Source organism: Vigna umbellata, chromosome 10 (genome assembly GCF_029865625.1).
Source record: "Vigna umbellata cultivar VRB3 chromosome 10, Vumbellata_1.0, whole genome shotgun sequence".
Taxonomy (NCBI): domain Eukaryota; kingdom Viridiplantae; phylum Streptophyta; class Magnoliopsida; order Fabales; family Fabaceae; genus Vigna; species Vigna umbellata.
The window spans coordinates 14,163,189-14,185,835 of record NC_142174.1 but is presented as its reverse complement, the minus strand read 5'-3'; the positions used below and the strand labels follow the sequence as shown (position 1 = coordinate 14,185,835).

The 22,647-nt window shown below is 33.1% G+C and overlaps 4 protein-coding genes across 7 annotated transcripts; 2 read left to right on the top strand and 2 right to left on the bottom strand.

Annotated features, from left to right (window-relative positions):
• Nucleotides 1–3,250: 3,250 nt before the first annotated feature.
• LOC124841447 (RNA-binding (RRM/RBD/RNP motifs) family protein) lies at nt 3,251–7,065 on the bottom strand. 4 transcript variants are annotated; one of them, XM_047317723.2, is made up of 10 exons: nt 6,650–7,065; nt 6,501–6,563; nt 6,310–6,394; nt 6,131–6,199; nt 5,845–5,926; nt 5,566–5,617; nt 4,336–4,448; nt 4,172–4,241; nt 3,745–3,830; nt 3,251–3,620 (listed from the first exon to the last, which is right to left on the bottom strand). In XM_047317723.2, exons 1-10 carry the CDS (start codon nt 7,001–7,003, stop codon nt 3,578–3,580), a joined length of 1,017 nt encoding a protein of 338 aa, XP_047173679.1. In that variant the 5' UTR covers nt 7,004–7,065; the 3' UTR covers nt 3,251–3,577. The 4 variants fall into 4 exon arrangements, with proteins under 4 accessions (XP_047173679.1, XP_047173681.1, XP_047173680.1 ...); XM_047317725.2 differs by having other exon boundaries at nt 4,336–4,445; XM_047317724.2 differs by having other exon boundaries at nt 5,845–5,923.
• Nucleotides 7,066–9,332: 2,267 nt separating this feature from the next.
• On the top strand, nt 9,333–11,234 carry LOC124841448 (soyasapogenol B glucuronide galactosyltransferase-like). The gene has a single exon (XM_047317727.2). It carries the CDS (start codon nt 9,440–9,442, stop codon nt 10,949–10,951), a length of 1,512 nt encoding a protein of 503 aa, XP_047173683.2. The 5' UTR covers nt 9,333–9,439; the 3' UTR covers nt 10,952–11,234.
• A 1,328-nt stretch (nt 11,235–12,562) lies between these two features.
• LOC148191973 (protein NODULATION SIGNALING PATHWAY 2-like) lies at nt 12,563–13,540 on the top strand. The gene has a single exon (XM_088099981.1). The coding sequence runs from the start codon at nt 12,563–12,565 to the stop codon at nt 13,538–13,540; it is 978 nt and encodes a 325-aa protein (XP_087956107.1).
• A 4,092-nt stretch (nt 13,541–17,632) lies between these two features.
• On the bottom strand, nt 17,633–22,160 carry LOC124841442 (SUMO-conjugating enzyme SCE1). Its single transcript, XM_047317714.1, has 6 exons — nt 22,003–22,160; nt 21,803–21,900; nt 21,615–21,698; nt 18,711–18,863; nt 18,486–18,599; nt 17,633–17,970 (listed from the first exon to the last, which is right to left on the bottom strand). The coding sequence occupies exons 2-6, from the start codon at nt 21,866–21,868 to the stop codon at nt 17,908–17,910; spliced, it is 480 nt and encodes a 159-aa protein (XP_047173670.1). The 5' UTR covers nt 21,869–21,900; nt 22,003–22,160; the 3' UTR covers nt 17,633–17,907.
• Nucleotides 22,161–22,647: the final 487 nt, after the last annotated feature.

Genomic DNA, 22,647 nt, shown 5'->3' with positions numbered 1-22,647 from the left:
AAATAGAGATTATCGCTCCCTAATCTCATCAAAGAAAAAGATATTGAATCAAGCATAAAAAATATAACAAACTACTTCAAATAAGATTATGATTTATTTATCTTAATATATCCAATCTTATTTGTTTAAATTGTTGTTAAAATAAAAGACTAGTTAATCTAGAACTTAGAATAAAGGTTACAAATTTTTAACTATATATAAGAAATTAATTTTTACTTGAAATAAATAACAAATAAATTTTAATTTATTTATTATCTTTTTTCAAAAAAACTTTTTTTTATTTTTTTTATTCACTTCAATTTTTTTGTAATATAATATCTTACAATATTAACCATTTTTTATACACTAATAATTTATTTCGTATGCACGAAACAGGAGAATGGATGGGAAATATCGCAAAATTCTATCTTTCCTTCAGATTGAAGGAAAATTGAGAGGTGTCTTCTTTTAGATCAATTTAAAGAAATTATTAAAGAAAGTAATTTGTTTGGTTAATTATTAATATAAAATTAACCTTTATTCAACCACACTATTAGTACTATTTATGTAATGTAAATAATTATTACTTATGGTCTGCAAATAATTGTAAAAAATTAATAAATGAAATGGTCAATCAACTCAAAAAATTATTAGTTAATATGAATTTAAATTAATTAATTAATTATCATAAAACATGTCAATATAAATATCATTATATATACTAGTGAAAATAAATACATTTTAGTTTTTTCTATGATAGTATAAAATAATAAATTTATTATCATTATAATTATAAAAATAATAAATAGTTTTTAAAATTTTATTATAAATAATTTTTATTTATTTTATAAGTAATTTTTAATTATAAATAACTATTTTAGTTTTAAAAAAAATAGTTAAATTTTAAAAAAATTATCATATTAAAAAATGGTTGAATATTGAAAAATATTTAAAAAATAAAAATGATAAAATGATTATTTAAATTTAAAAAATTAATATTTAAAAGATAAATCAAAAGTATATATATATAAAGAAAATGTCATTTATATGATGATATAGATAATGTGAAAAAATTGTAAAATATCGTATGTTTGGTGATGATTCAATGTCTTGAATATGCTCTGCCACTTCCATATTCCTTGGACCTTCAATTTTCATACTTGATGAGGGACATGCATATTTCAACCATTACTTTATGCAACAATTAGGTTCTCTGTGTTACTACAAGTTTAATTTTTATATATGCAATTTTTTTGTCTTTAATTTTTTTCATCTATATTTCTTATAAAAATGATGACAAAAAGTAAAATAAAACATTATTTAAAAATAAATAGTCGGAAATTATACACAGAAACTACAAACAAAATATAATTACATAGTATTTTTAAGTTTAAAATAAAGAAAAAAATCTTATTATATGAAGAGTAAGAAAAAAACAAAATCTTAACAAGAGGAATAACTACTAACCATTGAATTGATCACAAATAATCAAATACAATTATTTGGACTAAAAAAACAGTTTTTTAGTTACAACACATTTTCTTATTACGCATACATAGTTCACATAAGATAATTGATTTTCTTAACCTATGTTACTGTCGGAAAAAAGCTTGGGTCCAAAATGACGTAGACAGGTTGAACATGAATTTAGAAAGAGAGAGTCACTTGTAAAGGATTCTTCATGTAATAATGATTATATTTATTAGCAAAGATGGATAAAAAAAATATAAGGATAATTGTAAAGGTAAATGACATAATATTTATTTGATTTATTATTTTATATATAATTATCAGATTTAATGAGATTAGTAAGATATTATTTTCATAATTGTATTTATTATAATATATTATTTTACGATATTATGAAAATAATTATTTTATTTTATTTTATTTTTTAACTCGGATAAAGAGAAAATTAACTCTCATATGTAAATATTTCTCTACTCAATGTATCTTGTCACTAAAAGAATATATATATATATATATATATATATATATATATATATATATATATATATATATATATATATATATATATATATATATATATATATGATAATTGTAAAAACTGCAGCTGACCATGGCTTTTCTACGTTGAAGAAGCTCCGCCAATGCAGTAGGAGTGATTAAGAAAACATAATTTTTTTTGGGTGATTAGATTAAGAAGTTTAATCTTGTGGCCTTTCCAAGAAAGATAATAAACGTTAATTAATACAATAAATAAAAGAGTTACTTTTTTATGAGCACTTACATAAAGAATAGAAATATATTGAGGAACAAAATATCAAAATTAGAGAACAAATGGAACGCGACAATTGTGTCATGACTCACTCTTCAAGTTTTCTTTTTGCATCTTCACGTGCTCTCTGCATTTCACTATATAAAATTATAACTGTTTTGGTGGTTCTGAAGAAATATATCCAAGAAATTTAATGAAATAGTACCATCAGATTAATTATGGCATGTATTATTATTTTGAAAAATGAAATTTCTAATTAAAAAATTTAAAAGAAATGTATATTACCTATCGAGCTATTTGTGTATCAGAAAAATCACCTTTATAATTTGTATATTTATTTTTTCAAATAATAAAACATTAAAGAATGGAAGTTTAGAATCATTGGAATGACATGGCGCTGGTTTTGGCATTATATTAATCAATCGCACTTAAAAGAAATAAATGTTTTAAGAAATCACTGTTATGCCCATTGCAACCCAAATGCTTACCTCTGTCTTATAGATACTTATCCATAAAGTATCGTAATTGTGTTTCTCAACTATAGTATAATTATTAAATATATATATTTTACACTTTTATTATTTAAGAATATTTTTACATCGGTGGTTTCTTTATTGCTATTAATAACAAAAGAAATAATTATAACGTGCTAAAATTACGTTAAGTTATAGAATTTGTTAAACTATATATAATAGAAATTGTGAAAACGAGAAGATATTTTCAATAAGAAAATTTTAAAATCATTTATGTTAAACTATAATGAGGTTAAGACATCAATTTTCACTAATTATAAATTGCTTATTAGAAATTTGATTAGAACTTAAAATAGTATAAAACTAATGTTAAAAATAAGTTAATTTTAATTATATATCTTTAAAAATAAATTAATGTTTTCATTAAATATCGTTTAAATGGCAACGATTCCATCTCAAATGACGAATGTTTTACCTATTAAATTTCATCATCAAATTTATAAGCTGTATTATACAAATATAAACTACACCAAATAGATTACCCCAAGAACAAAAGATAGAATACAAATAAAATTAATAATATTTTCATCAGGGTTTCCAAGAGCTGTAAAGTAAAAGGTAGTTCTATATAAATTTACAGTAGATAAAAGACACGAGGAACAAGATCGATGACTGTTGAACAACAAGCATTTAACTTGTGTCCTATTTTCTATTTTCAAAACAGTGAACAAGTTCTGCAAAATTTGGATTTGGGATGAAGGCAGCAACCCAGCTTCCATTCTCTGTTGTAGCCGCAAATAACAACTCATTGTGCTGCCCGAAGGCATCATGAGTGATTCTCGTGTTTTTTCACCTTTTTCCATTTTATAATTTTCCACCATGTAAGTTACTTTGGCTTCTTTCGCATGCCCATCCGCGATTTTGCATATCTAAGATTCTTATTAAGCAATACCAAACATTGGATCAGTAATAAGATTCGACCACTACCGAAATCACACAAAAAACAAACAACAGAAGTGAATGAGAACAAAAGCGCAGGTGACCAAAGGATACTCTAAACGCATTCCCTCGCCAGTTTGCGAAGAGTGAAGAATTGTGCCTTGCAAACTGTTTAGAGCTTCAGTTGAGCTAGTGGCATCCTGCACATATACTATGGGCGTTAGCAGTATATACTTTCGTGACTGCTCAGAGTAAAAGAAAATACTCTGACATGGACGGGGGACAGATACGCAACTGTGATGATTACACATTGATTATTGATACGTTCATGTATTAACGAGCAATTTGTAATGCGAATGTCTCTTCACAAATACTACATATAACTTTTTGTTAAAGCATCTAAACCTTTTCGTACTTTACTATGTTTTACATTCCCCCATATCCCCTGTAATGTATGAGGGCTTTATAGATGCTGCTGAGTGATAAAATACACCCATTTAGTAGTTATATCCAGAGAAAAAATAAAATAACAAAAAGAAACCTGGAAATCAACAAATGCTACTGGCGCCCCGTATGTGCTCTGCATCTTCAGCTTCAAAAATCCATGGTATCTGATGTAAAATTTTATATAAAAACAAAACCAAATTACACTTCTACAGATTTTAATAATACAAAAACAACTCATGTGCGTATATGTCTACCAACCTAGAAAACACTTGCATTAGCTCTTGTTCATTACAAGATGGCCCCAGATTTGCTACAAATAAAGTTGCACACGGGGTTGAGTTTTGAGGAATGTAAGGAGATGAAGACTTCTTCTGTCAACATATAAGATAAGAAACAAAACAATTACTGAGGTAAAATGTGTAGTCCTAGGATTAAATAAGGCACTGTCAAATACATGACATGGAGGAAGACCATGATACTTAAACACGAGAAACACATTGACTTATATATTGCATATTTGCATAAAATCACATTTCATCAATGGCAAACAAATGGCTATATGTGGCTGTGTGAATGAAGAATAGCTTTACGAGATAAGTATCATGCCATCTCCGAAAGTTACTTCTATATTATCATGTAAAGCATTATACTGTTGAAGTTGAACAGCCTAATCAAAGAACTAAAGGACCTGAACATTATACAGAAGTTTCAACACAGTCTGGAAACAAAGCTCGTGAAGATTAGGAATAAAAGAGATGAAATTTACACCCAAGGGCATAGCTAGAGTAAGCTCCAATCCCTTGCGGAACTGTTGAACCAGAGAATAGAAACTCTGATTAGCTTACCATCTTACTTCCACACCAGTTTGTACCCCCACTTAAAGCACATTACACCCCAAGGACCATCCACTACTTGGTAGTCAAGAAAACAAGACTAGTGCAAATAACCAAAGAAATTTTCGGTGTTAGGTTGGAGGGAAAAGAAGAGGCTGGAGTGAAAGGGAATTCTTTTATGAAATTTGCACTGTTTATATACCAAAATGTCCAAAAAATATATTTTACTTTCGTATCCTCTATTAAAATTATAAAAGATAGCCCCTTGTGAACCAGACACACTGTTATTCAATTACCAGAACCAACAATAGAACGATATTGTTTGTATAATAGAGGCAAAAGGGAGCATAATGTATGGAATAATTATAACCATACTTCTATACGTTCTGTATATTGTTACCACATTAAAAAATCAAATAGAATAGAAATGAAAAGCAGACCACTTATTTCCAAAGATAATTACTAAAACAAAAAGATGAAGCATTATTTTAGGAGTAGCTTTTCTCCAAGTCATCTAAAGGGAAGAAAAATTTGAAGTCAGTTAAAGAGCAATTTCAGTTTAACAAGGATATATAACCAACTGAATCACATCATACTGGAAATCTTTTTATGGTTATGCTAAAACATATAAATTGTGAAAATTTACAACACTAACCATATTCAGGTATCGACCATCACTCACAGCATTCCCATCAGCACTCCCAAGACTATTACCAAAAAGAAAGAAACAAATAATCAGATGAGATTGCAACAAATACAAAGGGTTAATCTGAAAAGAATTACCCTTACTTAAAACACATTAGTTATTTTCTTCTAATTGGGAGAGTTCTACAGGAACCTCAAACTAACAGTGTAAGTTTGGAAAATGTGCTTTATCAAAGATAGAAGCAATCAACTTCCACATAATAAACCGTGATTAAGTAGTGCAGATGACCTTTGTGCAGATGGATAACCAAACGTGTTCGTGTTGAAAGCAGGATTACCCATTCCAGGCATGTGAATGCTGCTAACACCTGCTAGTGCCGAAGAGTGCAAAACATGTGCAATGTGAGCTCATAGGCAAGTGTCCTTGGTGTGATCAATAGTTACTGGCCTCAAAGCAACAGAATAAACGATGAACTGAACATAACACAACAACAGTAAACTGGAAAAAAAAACTTCACACAACCTCTACGTATACAGACCACAACGCACCAAGTTTCAAACTAACAACATCTTACCAGAATCAGGAGTGACCCATGATGATGCAAGACTTCTAGCTTTCTTATCGGCACCGGTTCTCTCATCGTCTGTTTGTAAAGGTCAATCAATCAACAAAATTCAACTGGAAGATCTGAAATATATTAAAAATAACAACAAAATTCCTTGAATGGAGTTTAGAACTGATAAAAACACATACCTATCCTAGTGCGTTTGGATCTAGAGTTTGATTTTGCCAGATCAATAAAAAGAGTGGAGCCCTTTTCAAGATCAAACACCATGCCCTGCAAACCACATTAATCAAAACAAGTAAAACCACGTAGAGAAATGCATTTGATGTCAATGAGCAAAACAAGTAACAAACAATTAATGTTACGATAAGATCCTCACATTCAGAGCATGCATTGCCATGATTGCTGACTGCTGACTGGCGAACACAGCAAAAGCAAAAGGCTGCCAAGACACGAAAACCACATCAGTGAAACGATTCACATCAATTCATAAATAAAGATACCCAAGAAATTAAAATTGCAATTAACCTGAGACGAATTGCTGGGACTCCGGAGATGTGAAGACTCGTAGCCGGGAAATTCGCGGAAAAGATTGTAGATTTCGCGGGGCTTTACATCTTCAGGAAGGCCAGCGACGAAGAGGGTGCGAACCTCGTTCGTGGAGGGTTGAGGAGCGCCATAAGAACCGAACACCGCTTGCTGCTGATGCTGAGCCACGTATGGCGGATGCCCGTGGTGCGCCGAAGGGACAACCGCGCCGGGTGGCGGTGGTACCACCGCCAACAACGGAGGAGGTTGCGGAGGCGGCGGTTGATAGTACTGGTGGTAAGTGAGAAGGCCCGCCGGTTGGGGCTGTGAGTAGTAGGCAGCCATGTCGTCCATGGAATTCAGTTCACACGCGACAAGCCCTAGAATTTTGGTTTATTTTTTTCTCAATTGTTTCATTCAGTTTGTGGGCTTTGAAATTTCATTTTATTAACGTCTTAGTATGCTCAAATGGGCTTGGCCCATAAATGAAGAGGCATTGCGCTGCTACCAGAAATATTTTGCAGGGAAATTTCATCCTACACCCCTCTTTTTTCTTCCTATACCCCCATGAAAAACTGTAATTCTACAACTACATCTCATTAAAAATATAATAAAAATATTTACATCTCCTTTTCTTTCAATATTTCCAGATTTAGTTTTATGGAAAGTGTTTCTAGATTTGAGAAAAGAACAATGGTATCATGACACACTTTTACATTCATCTAATACAAAGTACAAGGGTAAAATGGTCATAAAAATATAATCTTTTATATTTTTTCAAGAAACAAGAGAGTAAAAAAGTAGAGAAAGGTAGTATCAAATAAATATAAAAAATTTAGGTAAGTCAGAATATTTTTGTTGAGAAAAACCATTGGAAACAACTACATCGAAATATATTTTTAACTTGCAATATAAGAAAATACCTTATGAAATACTCAATTTCTAAACGAAGACTAGATACAATTGTAGTTTATTAAATTATAACATGTATTCAAACATGAATTTAATTAAAGGAAATACAATGTTAAAAGGTCCATTTGAATTTGAAGGATTCAAACAAATCATTTAAGCCATAAATAACTTAAAATTTCAGACAAATTTTATAAAACTAAAAAAAAAATACTTTGAGAATAAAATACTCAATTTCACATTCATATAATTCCGTTGTTCATCTCCTATTCATAACCAACTATTAAATTATAGAACTAGAATTACAAACTCTCCCAAAGACATGAAAATTACTTTATTCAAACAACTTTTTTCATAGTTGTTTCAAATATAAGATAAATATAAGAAGAAAGGTATGCCATGAGATGTGATTAATAACTTAAAAGGTTACCTAAGTGTAAAATATCTAATAAACGATCTATCATAATTTCACATTTTAATGTTCATATTGAGAAACGGAGTGGGATAACCGATTTCTCCACATGAGTTTTTTTTTTCTAATTACGTGAGAAATTGGTTACTGATTACTCAATGAATTATTTTCTATTTTGTAATTTATTTTGAAATAGGTAACTTTGTATTGAAAATTTGGTATTGCCTTTTAAAATTAGTTTTTATTTTATTTAAAATGTTTGTGCTATGAAAGTTAAATTAAAAATGATTTTAATTATATGAATTTTATAGACGATTTTAGTGGCTTTTAAAATAGCGAAACCAATTTTTAAATACAAAATTAAAAAACAGAGTTTAAGAATAAATTACGAAATAAATAAATGTGCCTGTTGAGAAATCATTAATATTTTGTTCTTTTGTACGTTATACTTCCACACACCTAATCTCCTCGTTTTCCGTTTCCATATATATATATACGAAAAAGTTTTTTTAATAATTTATTTTGACAATATTTTTCCAACCGATAGCTTGTGATTGGTTGATTTTAAATATGCGAATCAAGTTGTTAAAAAAATTATTAACATATTATGATCTTAGATGGATTTATGTAAAACCTTTAATTAAATTAAATTATAGTATTTTATGTTAATTAACAGGCACACAACAGAAGTATCTATTTTGTATTTTGAGGGTGCCACCGTTTTCTATATCTACATTATTTACTACTGCACATGGTTATAATATGTTCATTATTCTAATAACGTCGTAATATCCTACCTCCAAATATATATTAAGGAAATAGTTAACAAAGTTGGACTATTACTGTTTAATCTTATTATTTTCTTTATACTACGAGGGATTCTGTACGTTTTTTAATAAGAATTGTATTTACATAACGAATAATTAGTCGAAATTATCAAAAATAATTTTGCACTACTTCACATGAAAGTTATCATTTTTTTATATATACTATTTATTAGCCATAAATAACAAATTTTAAAGTGCTGTAAATAAATAATATGAATAATATTTAAAAAATAACATTTTAACATGGTGAATATCTATATGCAAAACGTATAATAGCCACGTGACACAAGTGGCGAACATTTATATGAATAAAATGTATAGTTGATTGAAATAAAATTTTAAAATAAGGCCTCGATTCACTCGGGCTTCAATGATTAAGCCCACACAAAACATTTTTTGAATTAAATTAAGTCTTAAGTAAAATTCGAATACATTTAAACATTTTTTTTTGTGTGGTTCTTAATGCATATAACATATGGAAACTTCTATTCTATATCAACAATATCATATCCTCCCGTGTTGGCCTGAAGAGTGAAGGTGTGATGTGACAGTATCAGTGGGGAAGAATTGCACTGTATATAAGTGAAAGGAAGAAGAATGAAATATTGAAGAAAGCAGAAGTAGCAAAACATTAGCATAGCAATGGGGAAAGAGAGTGAGCTAAGGTCAATTTTTCTTCCTTTTCTGTCGAATAGTCACATAATTCCTCTGGTGGACATTGCCAGGCTCTTCGCCATGAAAGGAGTAGACGTCACCATAATAACAACCCCAAAAAACGCCACCATTTTCCAGAAGTCCGTAGACCTCGACTCCAGTCGCGGCCGCCCCATCAGAACGCACTTGGTGACCTTCCCCGCCGCCCAAGTGGGGCTTCCACCGGGGATCGAGGCCTTCAACGCCGACACGCCTCGCGAGATGGCCCCCAGAATCTACATGGGTCTCGCCATTCTCCAACCTCAGTTCGAACAACTATTCCACGACCTCCGGCCCGACTTCATCGTCACCGACATGTTCCACCCTTGGACTGCCGAAGCCGCCGCCAAGCTTCGCATTCCCAGGCTCATATTTCACTGCGGAAATTATCTCGCTCGTTCCGCTACGGTCATGGTGCAGCAGTATGCACCCCATCTTGCAGCTAAATCCGACAGTGACCGGTTTGTGATACCTGGGTTGCCCGACAGGTTGGAGATGACGCGGTTGCAGTTGCCGGATTGGCTCAGGTCTCAGAACGAGTACACGGAGTTGATGAAAATGATTGAAGAGTCAGAAAAAAAGAGCTACGGGTCCGTTTTCAACAGTTTCTACGACCTCGAGAGTGCTTACTACGAGCACTACAAGGGCGTGATGGGGACCAAGAGTTGGGGAGTTGGACCGGTTTCGTTATGGGCGAACCAGGATGCTTCGGATAAGGCTGTACGAGGGCACGCTAAAAAGGAAGAAGGAGAAGAAGAAGGGTGGCTTAAGTGGATCAACACCAAAGCAGAGAAGTCTGTTTTGTACGTTAGTTTTGGGAGCATGACCAAGTTTCCACACTCCCAGCTTGTTGAAATCGCGCGTGCCCTTGAAGATTCTGGGAAAGATTTCATTTGGGTGGTGAGGAAAAACGATGAGCATGGAGAAGGAGAGAAATTTTTGGAAGAGTTTGAGAAGAGAATGGAGGAAAGCAAGAAAGGGTATCTGATATGGGGTTGGGCGCCGCAGTTGCTGATTCTAGAGAATCCTGCGATCGGAGGATTGGTTACTCACTGTGGTTGGAACACGGTGGTGGAAAGCGTGAATGCGGGGTTGCCGATGGTGACGTGGCCTCTGTTTGCGGAGCAATTTTTCATTGAGAAGCTGGTGGTGGATGTGGTGAAAATCGGGGTGGCAGTGGGGGCAAAAGAGTGGAGAAACTGGAAGGAGTTTGGTGGCGAAGTTGTGAAAGCAGAAGACATTGGAAACGCCATTGATGTGGTGATGAGCGAGAAGGGCGAGGATATGAGGAGAAGAGCGAAGACGCTAAGCGATGCTGCTAAGAGAGCTATAGAGGATGGTGGCTCTTCTCACAACAACTTGAACCAACTGATTCGAGAACTCAACCAGATCAAACTTTCCAAAGCTCAAGAAACCTCACCCGCTCCTTCACACCACTTTTACCCTCGTCGTTTTGAATAAGACCTGTCGTGTTTTTTTATAATAATTTATCTGCTAGCACGTGATTGGTCCGTTTTTAAATATACAAATCAATAAAATGGACCAATGATAAATACTACTACATAATTTGTTGTTAAAAGGTTGTTAAAAAAAAGTTATCAATATATCGTGATTTCGAATAAAAATTTAATAGCGTAATTTGTATGTGTATTTTGTTTGATTGTGTTTTGAAGAGATGTAGGTTTTTTCCTTCCTGTTTTCAACAACACTTGTCGTTTTTATTACACCTCCATCAGAACAACTGAATAATGTACTTTGTGTTTGTATTTTGCTTCAGATTTCAAGCTTGATAATAAATTATTTTAAATGAAAGTGACTTGTTAAAATGTCTGATATGAACAATTTTAACTATTTTTACTTTATTTAATTATATTTTCTAAAAATATAACTTTAATTAGTGAATGACTTTTGATTACCTTATATTTTTACTTTAATTTGTGAATAAAAATGTAAGAAAATATATAAAGAAAGTTACAGTTTCTGTAATGAAAATATGCTTGTTCTTTATATACTACAGATACACTAACCACTGTGGTGCGAGCAAAGATTAGTTTATGTTTAAAGTAGTCGAATGAGATGTGTGATGACAGGAAGCACATTATAGAGTACTGATTAAAAATTAAAATTTGAAAAATATGTTTTTAATGTTTCTTAACACGATACTATATGATTAGTAGTAGTAAAAGATTCTTTTAATTCCTCGATCCTGGAAAGATCCTTATTAGAAATATAAGAATATATTAGAAATATAAGAATAGTTGATGTTAAATATAGTGAAAATTATATATGGAATTAATCTCCCTTATGTTAAACACACGTAGGGTTCTCTATTTATAATAGAAGAAATATGGGTTAAGTCCAAAATATAAATAAGAAATAATAACAAACTAACTGAAAGATAAAAGATAAAGATAAAAGATATAATATTTCTAACACTCCCCCTCAAGCTGGAGCATACAAATTGTATGAACCAAGCTTGAAATAATTGAACTTGATTTTGAACTAGATGATTTGTCTTCAAGAGTGTGAGGCAAGCAAAGATGGGTTATCACATCTCAATGAACAAACAGCAGTGGAGAAGGAGACAATAAACACTTCAACTTCAAAAGTGGATGAAGGAGAGCAGCGGAGAAGGAGACAATAAACACTTCAACTTCAGAAGTGGATGAAGGAGAGCAGGGGAGAAGGAGGCAATAAACACTTCAACTTCAGAAGTGGATGAAGGAGAGCAGCGGAGAAGGAGGCAATAAACGCAGCAGATATGTGCGGCAGATACAATAAGAAAGGAAGAACAAGGCAAGAACAGCAATATAGAGGCGAAACCCTCTACTACAGAGGCGAAACCCTCTACTACAGAGGCGAAACCCTCTACTACAGAGGCGAAACCCTCTACTACAGAGACGGAACCCTCTATTACAGAGACGGAACCCTTTACTACAGAGGCGAAACCCTCTACTACAGAGGCGAAACCCTCTACTACCACTACAAGAAATGTGGGTTTTTGCGGCGGCATTTTCCCGACGGCCTACGACCCCTCGGTAATGCTGTGGTGAAATAAAATACCGAAGGCTTATGGCCTTCGGTAATGTCTTCGAAGTATTTTGGTTAAAATCAAGCTATTCCCTCTCTGCAATTCATTTTCCAGTAGCTCAAGTTTCGTCGTCCAAAACCCTTCCTCAGAAACCCTTCCTCTTTGCTCCTCCAAAACGTCATCTTCCTCTCCTCTCCAACGAGAACACCAAACCCCAAGACCCAAGCATTTTCGATTTTCTAATTTTTTTCTTAATCAATGTCTGGATTATACATTTTCAGGTAGCATCTGCCACGGTATTTTCTCTCCAGAATCATTGTAGTTACACAGTTTTGCAGGGGACGCTTTCCGGCAACGGCGCCGACATTCTCGGTTCTGGCGGATTTGCCCTGCAGCCCGGTTCGTCGGTCCACCTCACAGCTCCGTCCGGTTGGTCAAGCCGCTTCTGGGCTCGGACTGGATGCATCGGTTTTGCCGCATCCCTTGGGCAGCCGTTCACGTTCCACCAGTGCAGGTTGGATCCCGACGAAACGTTTAAACCTTCCTCTCTGAAGCTGGTTCGCGGAGAGGCTTTGGTTTTTAACTGTATGTTAAACTTGCCGCACCTGAGTTACCGTGCGCCCGATTCGATTGCGTCGTTTTTGAGTGGAGCGAAAGAGTTGAAGCCGAGGCTGGTGACTTTGGTGGAGGAAGAGCTGGGGTCCAGTGTGGGAGGGTTCGTGGGAAGGTTCATGGACTCGCTGCATCACTACTCGACGGTGTTTGACTCGCTGGAGGCTGGGTTTCCGATGCAGGGGCGGGCCAGGGCCCTTGTAGAGCGGATTTTCTTAGGCCCAAGGATAGTTGGCTCGCTGGCCCGGATATATCGGACGGGTGAAGAGCTGGAGGAGAGAAGGTCATGGGGGGAGTGGTTGGGTGCGGCAGGGTTCAGGGGAGTCCCGATGAGCTTCGCCAATCATGCGCCACCGAAGACTGTGCGGGGGGACTTAAATGCATCGGTGGAGGAGTCCTGCCGGTGACGCTGGTGGAGTTCAAGATCGGAAGCTCCGGCAACGGTAACAAGGACTTCTACGATGTGAGTCTCGTGGACGGTTACAACGTGGGAATGGGAGTGAGGGCTCTCTCCCCAAATTACCAAAATCTGGAATCCCTCTCTCCTCTGCGCAAATTTGGAATCCCTCTCTCTGCCCAAATTTGAAATCCCGCTCTGCTCAAATCTGAAATCCCGCTCTCCGCCCTTCGCAAATTACTGAAGGCTTTTGCCCTTCGGTAATTACCGAAGGCTTTTGGCCCTCGGTAATTACCGAAGGCTTTTGGCCCTCGGTAATTACCGAAGGGCAAAAGCCCTCGGTAAATGTTAGCGACAAGGGATTTACCGAAGGCTCTTTGGCCGTCGATAAGCCTTCGGTAATTACCTTTTACCGACGATTTTGGGTTGTTTCCAAGGACTTCTGACCTTCGGTAATACCCTTCTTTTTTGTAATGTAGAGAGGGAAGAGATCAGAAAACCTACTCTGATACCATGTTAAATATAGTTTTTCACTATATTTAACCGTTGACTCTTATGGGAATGTTTTTATTTGATGAGATGAATAAAATAAGTAGAGTGTTTGAGGTAGCAGAAGCTGCAACTGGGATTTGATAGCATACAGATTGTCTGTGCGGGAAGTACAAGACAAGATGCTTCCGAAAAAGGTGGAGGGTGCCATGCAAAAGGTGAAGGGAAAAACAATGAGAAAACGTGTTTGAATTTTCCGAGTTTAATTAAGGAATTTAAATAAAAAAATTTATGCCTCGAAACTGTGGGTTTAAAAGTTCTTGTGTCAGAACAAAGGAATTTTAATTTGCGAAAATGGTTGTTTGACACTACTTTTATTTTTTGACGTCCATTTGACACCAAATTTTAATGATAAAAATATTTTCAAACTTCAGTTTATGGAACTTGTAGTGTAATATAGGTCACATGTATACAAACACGCATATATAACATTAACAATGAGACGAATATGCCATTAAATTAAAAAAATTATAGAAAATGAAAATTTTATCCAATTGGTCGTTAAAAGAAAAATATAGATAATTGGTTTATATATATATATATATATATATATATATATATATATATATATATATATATATATATATATGGGTTTGCCAGTTGGTACATTTTAGTAATGTGTACCGGATTTTAGTAGACAAAAATACCCTTATATATCATGGATTCTAAGTTTTAAGGTTAAGGGTATTTTAATAATTTTCACTCTCAAAACTTAAAAAAAAAAAGAAACCCCCAAAACCCTTACTCACCTCTCTGATTCCTCTCAATCCTTTCTCTTTCATCTCTCTCACTCCAACCTTTTCTCTCTCATCTCTACTGTAAACCCAATTGAAAAAATCAGAAACACTTGTCTTTAAACAATTTGCCTTTGTAAAGAGTTGAGTCATTGACATATTCACCTTCAGACAAAAGTTCATTCAAGATCTTTTCAATTTCACCATCTTCACTAATCTCTCTAATTTCATCATCTGCATATGTTGAATCATCATCTCTAAAAAAACCCTCCAGGTCAATTACCAATTCTTTCGGATGTCATTATGCTTGTGAAAATTAGATAAAATTATATACGACAAAAATTATAAAATGAAAACTCATTATAAAGTCATTTTTTGTAAGAAATTGTTTAACAACGAGTGTTTCTGATTTTTTTCAGGTCAATTATCAATTTCTTTGATGTCATTATGCTTGTGAAAATTAGATAAAATTAGATAAGACAAAAATTGTAAAATAAAAACTCATTATAAAATCATTTTTTGTAAGAAATTGTTTAAGAACAAGTATTTCTGATTTTTTTCCAGGTCAATTACCAATTCGTTTATGCTTGTGAAAATTGGATAAAATTATATAAGACAAAAATTATAAGATCAAAACTCATTACAAAATCATTTTTTTGTAAGCTTGTTTAACGACAAGTGTTTCTGATTTTTTCAATTGGGGCTACAGTAGGGATGACAGAGAAAAGATTGAAGTGAGAAAGATGAAAGAGAAAGGATTAAGAGGAATCAGAGAGGTGAGTAAGGGTTTGGGGGGTTTCTGTGAAAATTATTAAAATACCCTTAACCTTAAAACTTAGAATCCATGATATATAAGGGTATTTTTGTCTACTAAACCCCGGTACACATTGCTAAAATGTACCAACTGAAAAACAGGCGTACGCTCGTTAGCAAACCCCATATATATATATATATATATATATATATATATATATATATATATATATATATATATATATATATATATATATATATATATATATATATATATATATATATATATATATATATATAATTACACAAAAGCTTACTAGGGTTTTTTATTTTAATAATTGTGGGATTTATTCAATATGATATCTTATATTATATTCATTTTGACGCCACATAGTAGATTAATTGTTTCTATTTTCACAAATGTACTTAGATTCCAAATTGATATTATTAGTGTTTTTTATAATTGCTTAGATATTTTTCTTTAAATATACGTTAAACTTTAAGGAAAGGTTTTTGTATAAGAGAATTTGGTGGTTTATGGGAGATTTAAATTTTGAAATACGTACCTTTACTACAAAATGATGTCATTGTGGAAGAGGAAATTTCAGTTTTCCAATTTATTCTTTTTGTTATGATAAAACTGCTATATTATTTTATTAGATATTTTTTTGTTATGATAAAAATCTATATTATTGATATTAGATAATACGGTGAATGACAGTGTCACATTATTTTTATAATATCTCTTTTCTCTTAAGATTATATATATTATCTAAAAATAATAAATTTAACATATAGAAAAATGCATATCTTATCTCATTAAATTTATTGTGAGATTAAATGTTGTTTCTATTTTCTTCGAACAAAATAGAGTTATGCACTAAGTGCGTATTTTCCTTTTAATATCTCATGAAAAAAAAATCATATATAAAAGCATTATGAAGTAATTTCTTGAATATAAAAAAGTATAACAATATATCACAAATTTAAAATTGTTTGTGCCCTAATATATTAGGATATTTGTTAAAATAATATTAAATTAACTATTCTAATTGGCGTAATAATTTAATATAATGTTATTATTTTTAATATCGGTATAAGCTTTGCAAAAGAGCGTTTTGAGAGTTTAATTTATCTTCTCTCAGTATTGCATTTCAAGTAAGAGTTTAAATTATTATCTTTTGAAAAAAAAATATTTAAATTAAAAAATAAGAAACATTATTGATGTTTGATTCAAATGAGAATAAAAAACCAGTGATTCAAATTAAGAATAAAAAGGAACACAGAATAATATAATTATACAATAAGTTGGGTCAAAAGTGTAAAAAAAAAACACAAGTCGATAAAAATTACAATGCACAGCGACCTTTCTCTTCCGTCAAGAATGGAAGCGTCGGAGAGCTGTCAAGATTTATAAAGGCACGATATTAATACATTATTTTTTCTTAATTTTTTAATTAAAACACATCGGTCTGTGTCACTTGAACTGCGTCTAAGAACTGGACCATATCCAACCTAATATAGAGTCTCTGGTACTTTTACATCGAAGGCTCAGCTCATATATCTTTTTATAATTTATAAACTGGGAGGCAGCACTCACCAGAAATGGGAAGCTTACTTATTCCAGTTACATTTCAGCATCAATAATAAGCCATTCAAAGCAATAATACAAAAAGGCTAATTGATCTTCAGTAATTAGAATATAAGCATTTCGAGCTAAAAATATAGTAGCCAGGCAATAACATCAATTGTAGCAATTCCACTTCCCTTTCTAAGATTCAAATCACATTCAGGTAGCATCGCGTGAATTTACGTCATACATAAGCCATACCTCTCAACACCGTGAATAACTAAAAACTAACATGTGAATAACTAGCATATAATGAGTCCCCCATTCGGCAACTGCCGTCACTTAAATAGAAAATTTTCAGTGATAATTTGTACAGCAATTGTGGACATGAATACTGAAAAATGACAAATCAATTGGCTAATAGGTCTAGATTTGATATCCAGTGTAGAAACAACAAATTTTCTGAATAGAAAGTACCACGGTAGGAGTCATAATATCATATAATTCATCACAGTAAATCATCCATTCACATCGAAATGTGCCAGCTAACATGAGGCACAGAAAGTGTCGCCAACAAGTATTATTGGTTGACTTTCACATTGTAATATATTAACACGTTATCCAGACCTGAGAGTAAGCAGAAACAATTAAAACCATGGAGTCTGCATATTATGGCAGCTAACAATCACATAACAGTTTCAACACGGAACAATAAATAACTGACAACAACTAACATACTAGAATAGTTTCCTAAAGTGAACAAACATAGAACTAGACAAGAGGTGGATATTGCTTTGCCTGCTGCCGGACTCTTCTCTTATATTCAGTCGCATCCTGCACAAAGAAACATCTATAAGGACTCTACTCTGGTAATGAACGCATAACAAAAACCCCATACGACAGTACGAGGAAGGTGTCAGTACTGCCTCTCCCCATTCTCCGTCGGGGTAATTTAGGTTCCCGTCTCCAACATCGTAAAATAATAATATAAAATTAAAAGTTGAAAGAAAAAATGAATATATATGAATTATGTTAAAGAAAGGATTATAAATTCATATACAAATTAATTATAAGAAAAATTTCAAAACATCATTTATGTGTGTGTGTGCCCACCAAATTGGCAAAGAAGCTCACCCTTTCTCATATTGCGCTATGTTCAACGAAAAAAGATCCGACAAGAAGTGCGAGTATATTACCAATTATTAGTGCATGCGTGAGCATGAACTGCATATTCATAAAGTTAGAAAACTGCCATCCCCCATTTTGCATTGACTAATTATGACAGCCCTTCCTTTACCCTTTGAAAACAAGTATAGGCACACAGTTCGTGGTGTTTTCAGGTTAGCTACCTGGATGAATAGATGATAACCCTCTGTCTGGGCAGGGTCAGCAGGATTAGGTTGATCAAGCAGGTCTTGGATGCCCACAAGAATCTGCTTCACTGTTATAGCTGGTCTCCACCCCTAAATGTAAAAGAATGATTCTATAAATATATGTGTATACACTGAAAAACATGTAGAATAACTTAATACAAGCTTCAAGATGTCATGCAATTATCAGAAGGATATACTTACACTATCTTCATTAAGTATAGACAAGCAAACAGTTCCAGATGGATACACATTAGGGTGAAAGAAACCTTGAGGGAATTTACACTTTGGAGGCTTGCTAGGGTAATCTTCACTGAAATGCATTGTCAGTGGGAAATATCCACCCTCCCAATCAGTCTGCAACAAATGACATAAAGAATAATTTCAATGAAATAAACAAGCGTCTTGCTCATTCAGATGCAAGTCTAATCCAACATATTCGAAGTCATTGAGCATGATTCACTGGCATAAGCTCTAAGGGATTAAATATTTTGAGTAATTTTCATGACCTTGACCATGTTAAATGCAAAAGAATGCAAAAGGTCAATATTAAGCTACCTATAGCAGATAAGAGGTTTTCATCTATTACAATATAATAGAACAATAACAAAATTTATAACAACTATTCCACTATTAAATTTATTATATATTAATGAACAATCTGTATTTGAAAAGCTACATCAGATTTTAAAATGTGAAAGCCCCGTGATATAAAGGTCCTTAGAGGAGTAGCAGGGTGCTGCAGCACGATATATCACCCCCAAAAGAATTATTGGTAGATGATGTGTTGAAACTAGATCTCTTTGGTAGATTTGTTAATATATCACACCCATTTAAACCATACTAGATTTCAAAATCAATGCGTACTAAAATCCATAACACTTAATCTAAAACACTTCACTGTTCTACTTCTTGTTTTCTATCCTGCTATCTATATTTTGGTAATAAGTTATATGTTGAAAATTCCTCCAATCACATCCCAAAATATAAAAACCAGGACATCCTAGAAGGCACAGAATGCCACTGTGAACGATCAAGCACATAAAAGTCAAGACAATAAGCAAATATAAGAGCCATAAAATCATATTTCCCATTTAATAGCCCAAATAATGGAAAAAAAAAACAGCACACAAATCATCTCAGGGGAAATGCTGTTAATCTTTTTCAAGCATAATATGTTGACTATTAACCAATATATAGCTAAATACCCATGTACAGGACTTACGGTGTTTTAAATCTTGGATAGCAATACAGAGAAGCAGACCACACAATCAATATAGTGGGACAGTCACTATTCAGAAAAATTTCATTTATTATTTCAGTTTACTATATTAATTCAATATTATGTCATGAGCTATTTAGTTTTTAGTACTATTACTATTTAGTTTAATATTGTGAGTGTATCCTCTGTTAGACAATGTTACTGGTTGCTTATGTTCTTACAGCTGTATGTCTTTGTTCTGGTTTAGTGTAACTGTTTGAGGCAGTTACTATAGTTTTTTTCCTATGTGGTTAGAGAAATGTTTTAGTTAAACAGATATGACTAACTTATCCTGTAAATATGCTCACACACATCTATATATATGTAAGTAGTTTTCTGTAAACAGAGTTTCACTGTCCTGTCTGTATTCTTGACCATACCTAATAAGATCAGTTTATCAGTGCTTAATATCATGGTAACAGAGCACGTTGACCCTTTATCATGGCTTTTACTAGAAATATTGATGGATGTTTCTTCTTCAATTCCGGTGGTGATCTATACAGAAAATTGAAACTGTTATCAGAGCACATAGCCTTCGTCAGTTTGTTGATTCTCTTTATGTTCCTGTCGTTTTTGTTTTTAAAAGTAATTTTAGTCAAAATCACGTCAATCCAGCATATCTAGCTTTGGAAAAGCACGACTAATTGCTTCTAGAGCAGCTTCAATCATCCTTATTGAATTCTATTGCTTGCCCAGGGTTCTTGGATGAACACATTCTTATAAAGTGAGGCACAAAATACACTTGTAGTCCCATCATAAAACTTGAGCCAGAGCAAGACAACTCAGATCTGAACTTCATCCTCCATTTCTAGAAAATAGCACTGTTAAAGAATACATATTTCGCATCAAAGCCCTCATTGATGCTCTTTCTGAAGCCGGAGACCAGGCTCCACGTGATTGTTATACAAATAGTTTATATAGTTATTTGAGTTACCATTATTACTTAGTTCATTACATTATAAGTGGTGCATTAAACAAAGAAAAACAAAAAGAAGCTTGTTGGAGATCTCATATTGATTATAATATATCATCCCTTTATCATGTCGGCTTGGCTAGGTTGAGCTAGACTTCAAAGTACACTTTCTTAAAATGTATCACCCAAAATAGGATCATTACCCCGGACCACTTCCAAATATCTAGTCTATCACTTGTGATTGTCAGTTCTCAGCAGAAAGGAATATACTAAAGATGTCGACTAGAAGTAAGGCCACATCATAGTATACTGTGAAGTTGAGGCTTAAATTTCAGTTTTTTAAGACGATATCAAAGTCATTAGAAGTCTATCCCAGTCAAGTTTATGGGCTATCAGGTTCTACCCTAATCACACGTTTGAGATGTACCTTTACATGAGAAATATGCTAGAAATACCATGCCAACTAAAAATACGGATTATCATATCATGTGCCTTATCAAATTTATGTCTAAGGATTAAGCCTGAAGCATCACACAACTAGAAGAGTTCCAAAGATCTTTAACATCCTCAAACTATGCGCCGCACAAACTTACATTTCTGCTGTCCATACCACCAACAATTCCATTCAACTGATAAGAAAATTTCCTGTCGTCACATGTAAGGCTCTAAAGCACAAAAGTCCTAGAGGGCACACCATTACTAACATGTTAAGCAAACTTTATAAACCTGAAAATTATTAACCGTGCTCCATCGATACAAAATTCATGGATGGGAAAGATCAAGACCTACAGTTTACTTCCAATCCCTAAACCACTAGGAAACGAGCACCAAGTACAAAATCGATAAAAGCCAAAGGTAGTTCATGCTATCATTGAAGATAAAAGCAGAAAAAGTGCATGGAGAAGGGGATACAATAAAAAAGAAAATAACGCACCCCAGTCTTGCCAGGAATAGTGCAATGCCAGACCATCAAATTGACGGTGCCATCAGGGAGGGTCTCCGGTTTGGCAACGAAACCCTAAATTAAGATAAACAAACATAGATTGTAACGAAAGTGGAATACAAAATTAAAGAGAAATAGGCAGAGAAAAAAAAATTAGGGAAAAGTTTTACGATACGAACATGTGGATGGTTCTTCCGCCAAGATTTTCGCTCCTCAGCAAGACGTCCACGGGCGATACCAGACATGTTTCGGTGTGTGAATTCTCCGCTCCTAAAACCTGAAGAAGCAGAGTAGAGAAACAATAATGAAAAGATGATTTTTCTGACTTTATATATCTCTGTTTGTTGGATGAGTAAATAGTATAAACAATTGATTTTACCAAACCCTCGCTCTCTGCACCTATAGTTGCTTCCACTACAAATACAACACCAACTCAACAAACTCTGTTTTCTGCACCGCTTCCTTCTCTCTACAATAAAACCAAAGCTCTTGAATTCATCTAAAACTGTCCCTTTATATTCTCTCTCCGTCAGGGATTCAAAAACTCTCTTCCTTATCACGCGTGAGAATCACGCTATTATGCCCCCACACGCTATCACGTGACCTTTCCTTTGTTTTTTTTTTTCATACAATAATTTTTTTCAACACAAAAAAGTCATAAAACCAAACCGTTTTCTCATCTGTTTTAACAAGTAAGCCTGTTTTTAAAATAAATGTCGATAATTAAATTCTGAATATATCTTTTCTTTTTCAATTAATATTGAAAAAAAAGGAAAACATACATCCTCCTTTGAATCGTGTATATACTTTTCTTATAATTACAAAAAAAACATTACTTACTTTATAAATGGATTTTTTATAATAAATAATTATTTTAACTTTAAATATTATTTGAAAAAAATTTAAAAAAATGTCGAATAAAAACGGTCATTTAAATATTTAAATTGATAAATTAACTATTTTAATTTAAAAAATACTACATTTTGAAGATAATTAAATTTGAAAAAAAAAATTAAACATAAAA

What these genes read in the sequence shown, in the direction of transcription:
- LOC124841447 (XM_047317723.2), bottom strand. Translation starts at nt 7,003, where the DNA reads ATGGACGACATGGCTGCCTACTACTCACAGCCCCAACCGGCGGGCCTT. An exon ending in ATGGGTCACTCCTGATTCTG is followed by an intron (nt 5,927 to 6,130) that starts GTAAGATGTTGT and finishes CTTCGGCACTAG; the next exon opens with CAGGTGTTAGCAGCATTCAC. An exon ending in CTAATGCAAGTGTTTTCTAG is followed by an intron (nt 4,242 to 4,335) that starts GTTGGTAGACAT and finishes ATTTTACATCAG; the next exon opens with ATACCATGGATTTTTGAAGC.
- LOC124841448 (XM_047317727.2), top strand. Translation starts at nt 9,440, where the DNA reads ATGGGGAAAGAGAGTGAGCTAAGGTCAATTTTTCTTCCTTTTCTGTCG.
- LOC148191973 (XM_088099981.1), top strand. Translation starts at nt 12,563, where the DNA reads ATGGCCTTCGGTAATGTCTTCGAAGTATTTTGGTTAAAATCAAGCTAT.
- LOC124841442 (XM_047317714.1), bottom strand. Translation starts at nt 21,868, where the DNA reads ATGTCTGGTATCGCCCGTGGACGTCTTGCTGAGGAGCGAAAATCTTGG. An exon ending in CTATTCCTGGCAAGACTGGG is followed by an intron (nt 18,864 to 21,614) that starts GTGCGTTATTTT and finishes CATTTGTTGCAG; the next exon opens with ACTGATTGGGAGGGTGGATA. An exon ending in GTTATCATCTATTCATCCAG is followed by an intron (nt 17,971 to 18,485) that starts GTAGCTAACCTG and finishes TTCTTTGTGCAG; the next exon opens with GATGCGACTGAATATAAGAG.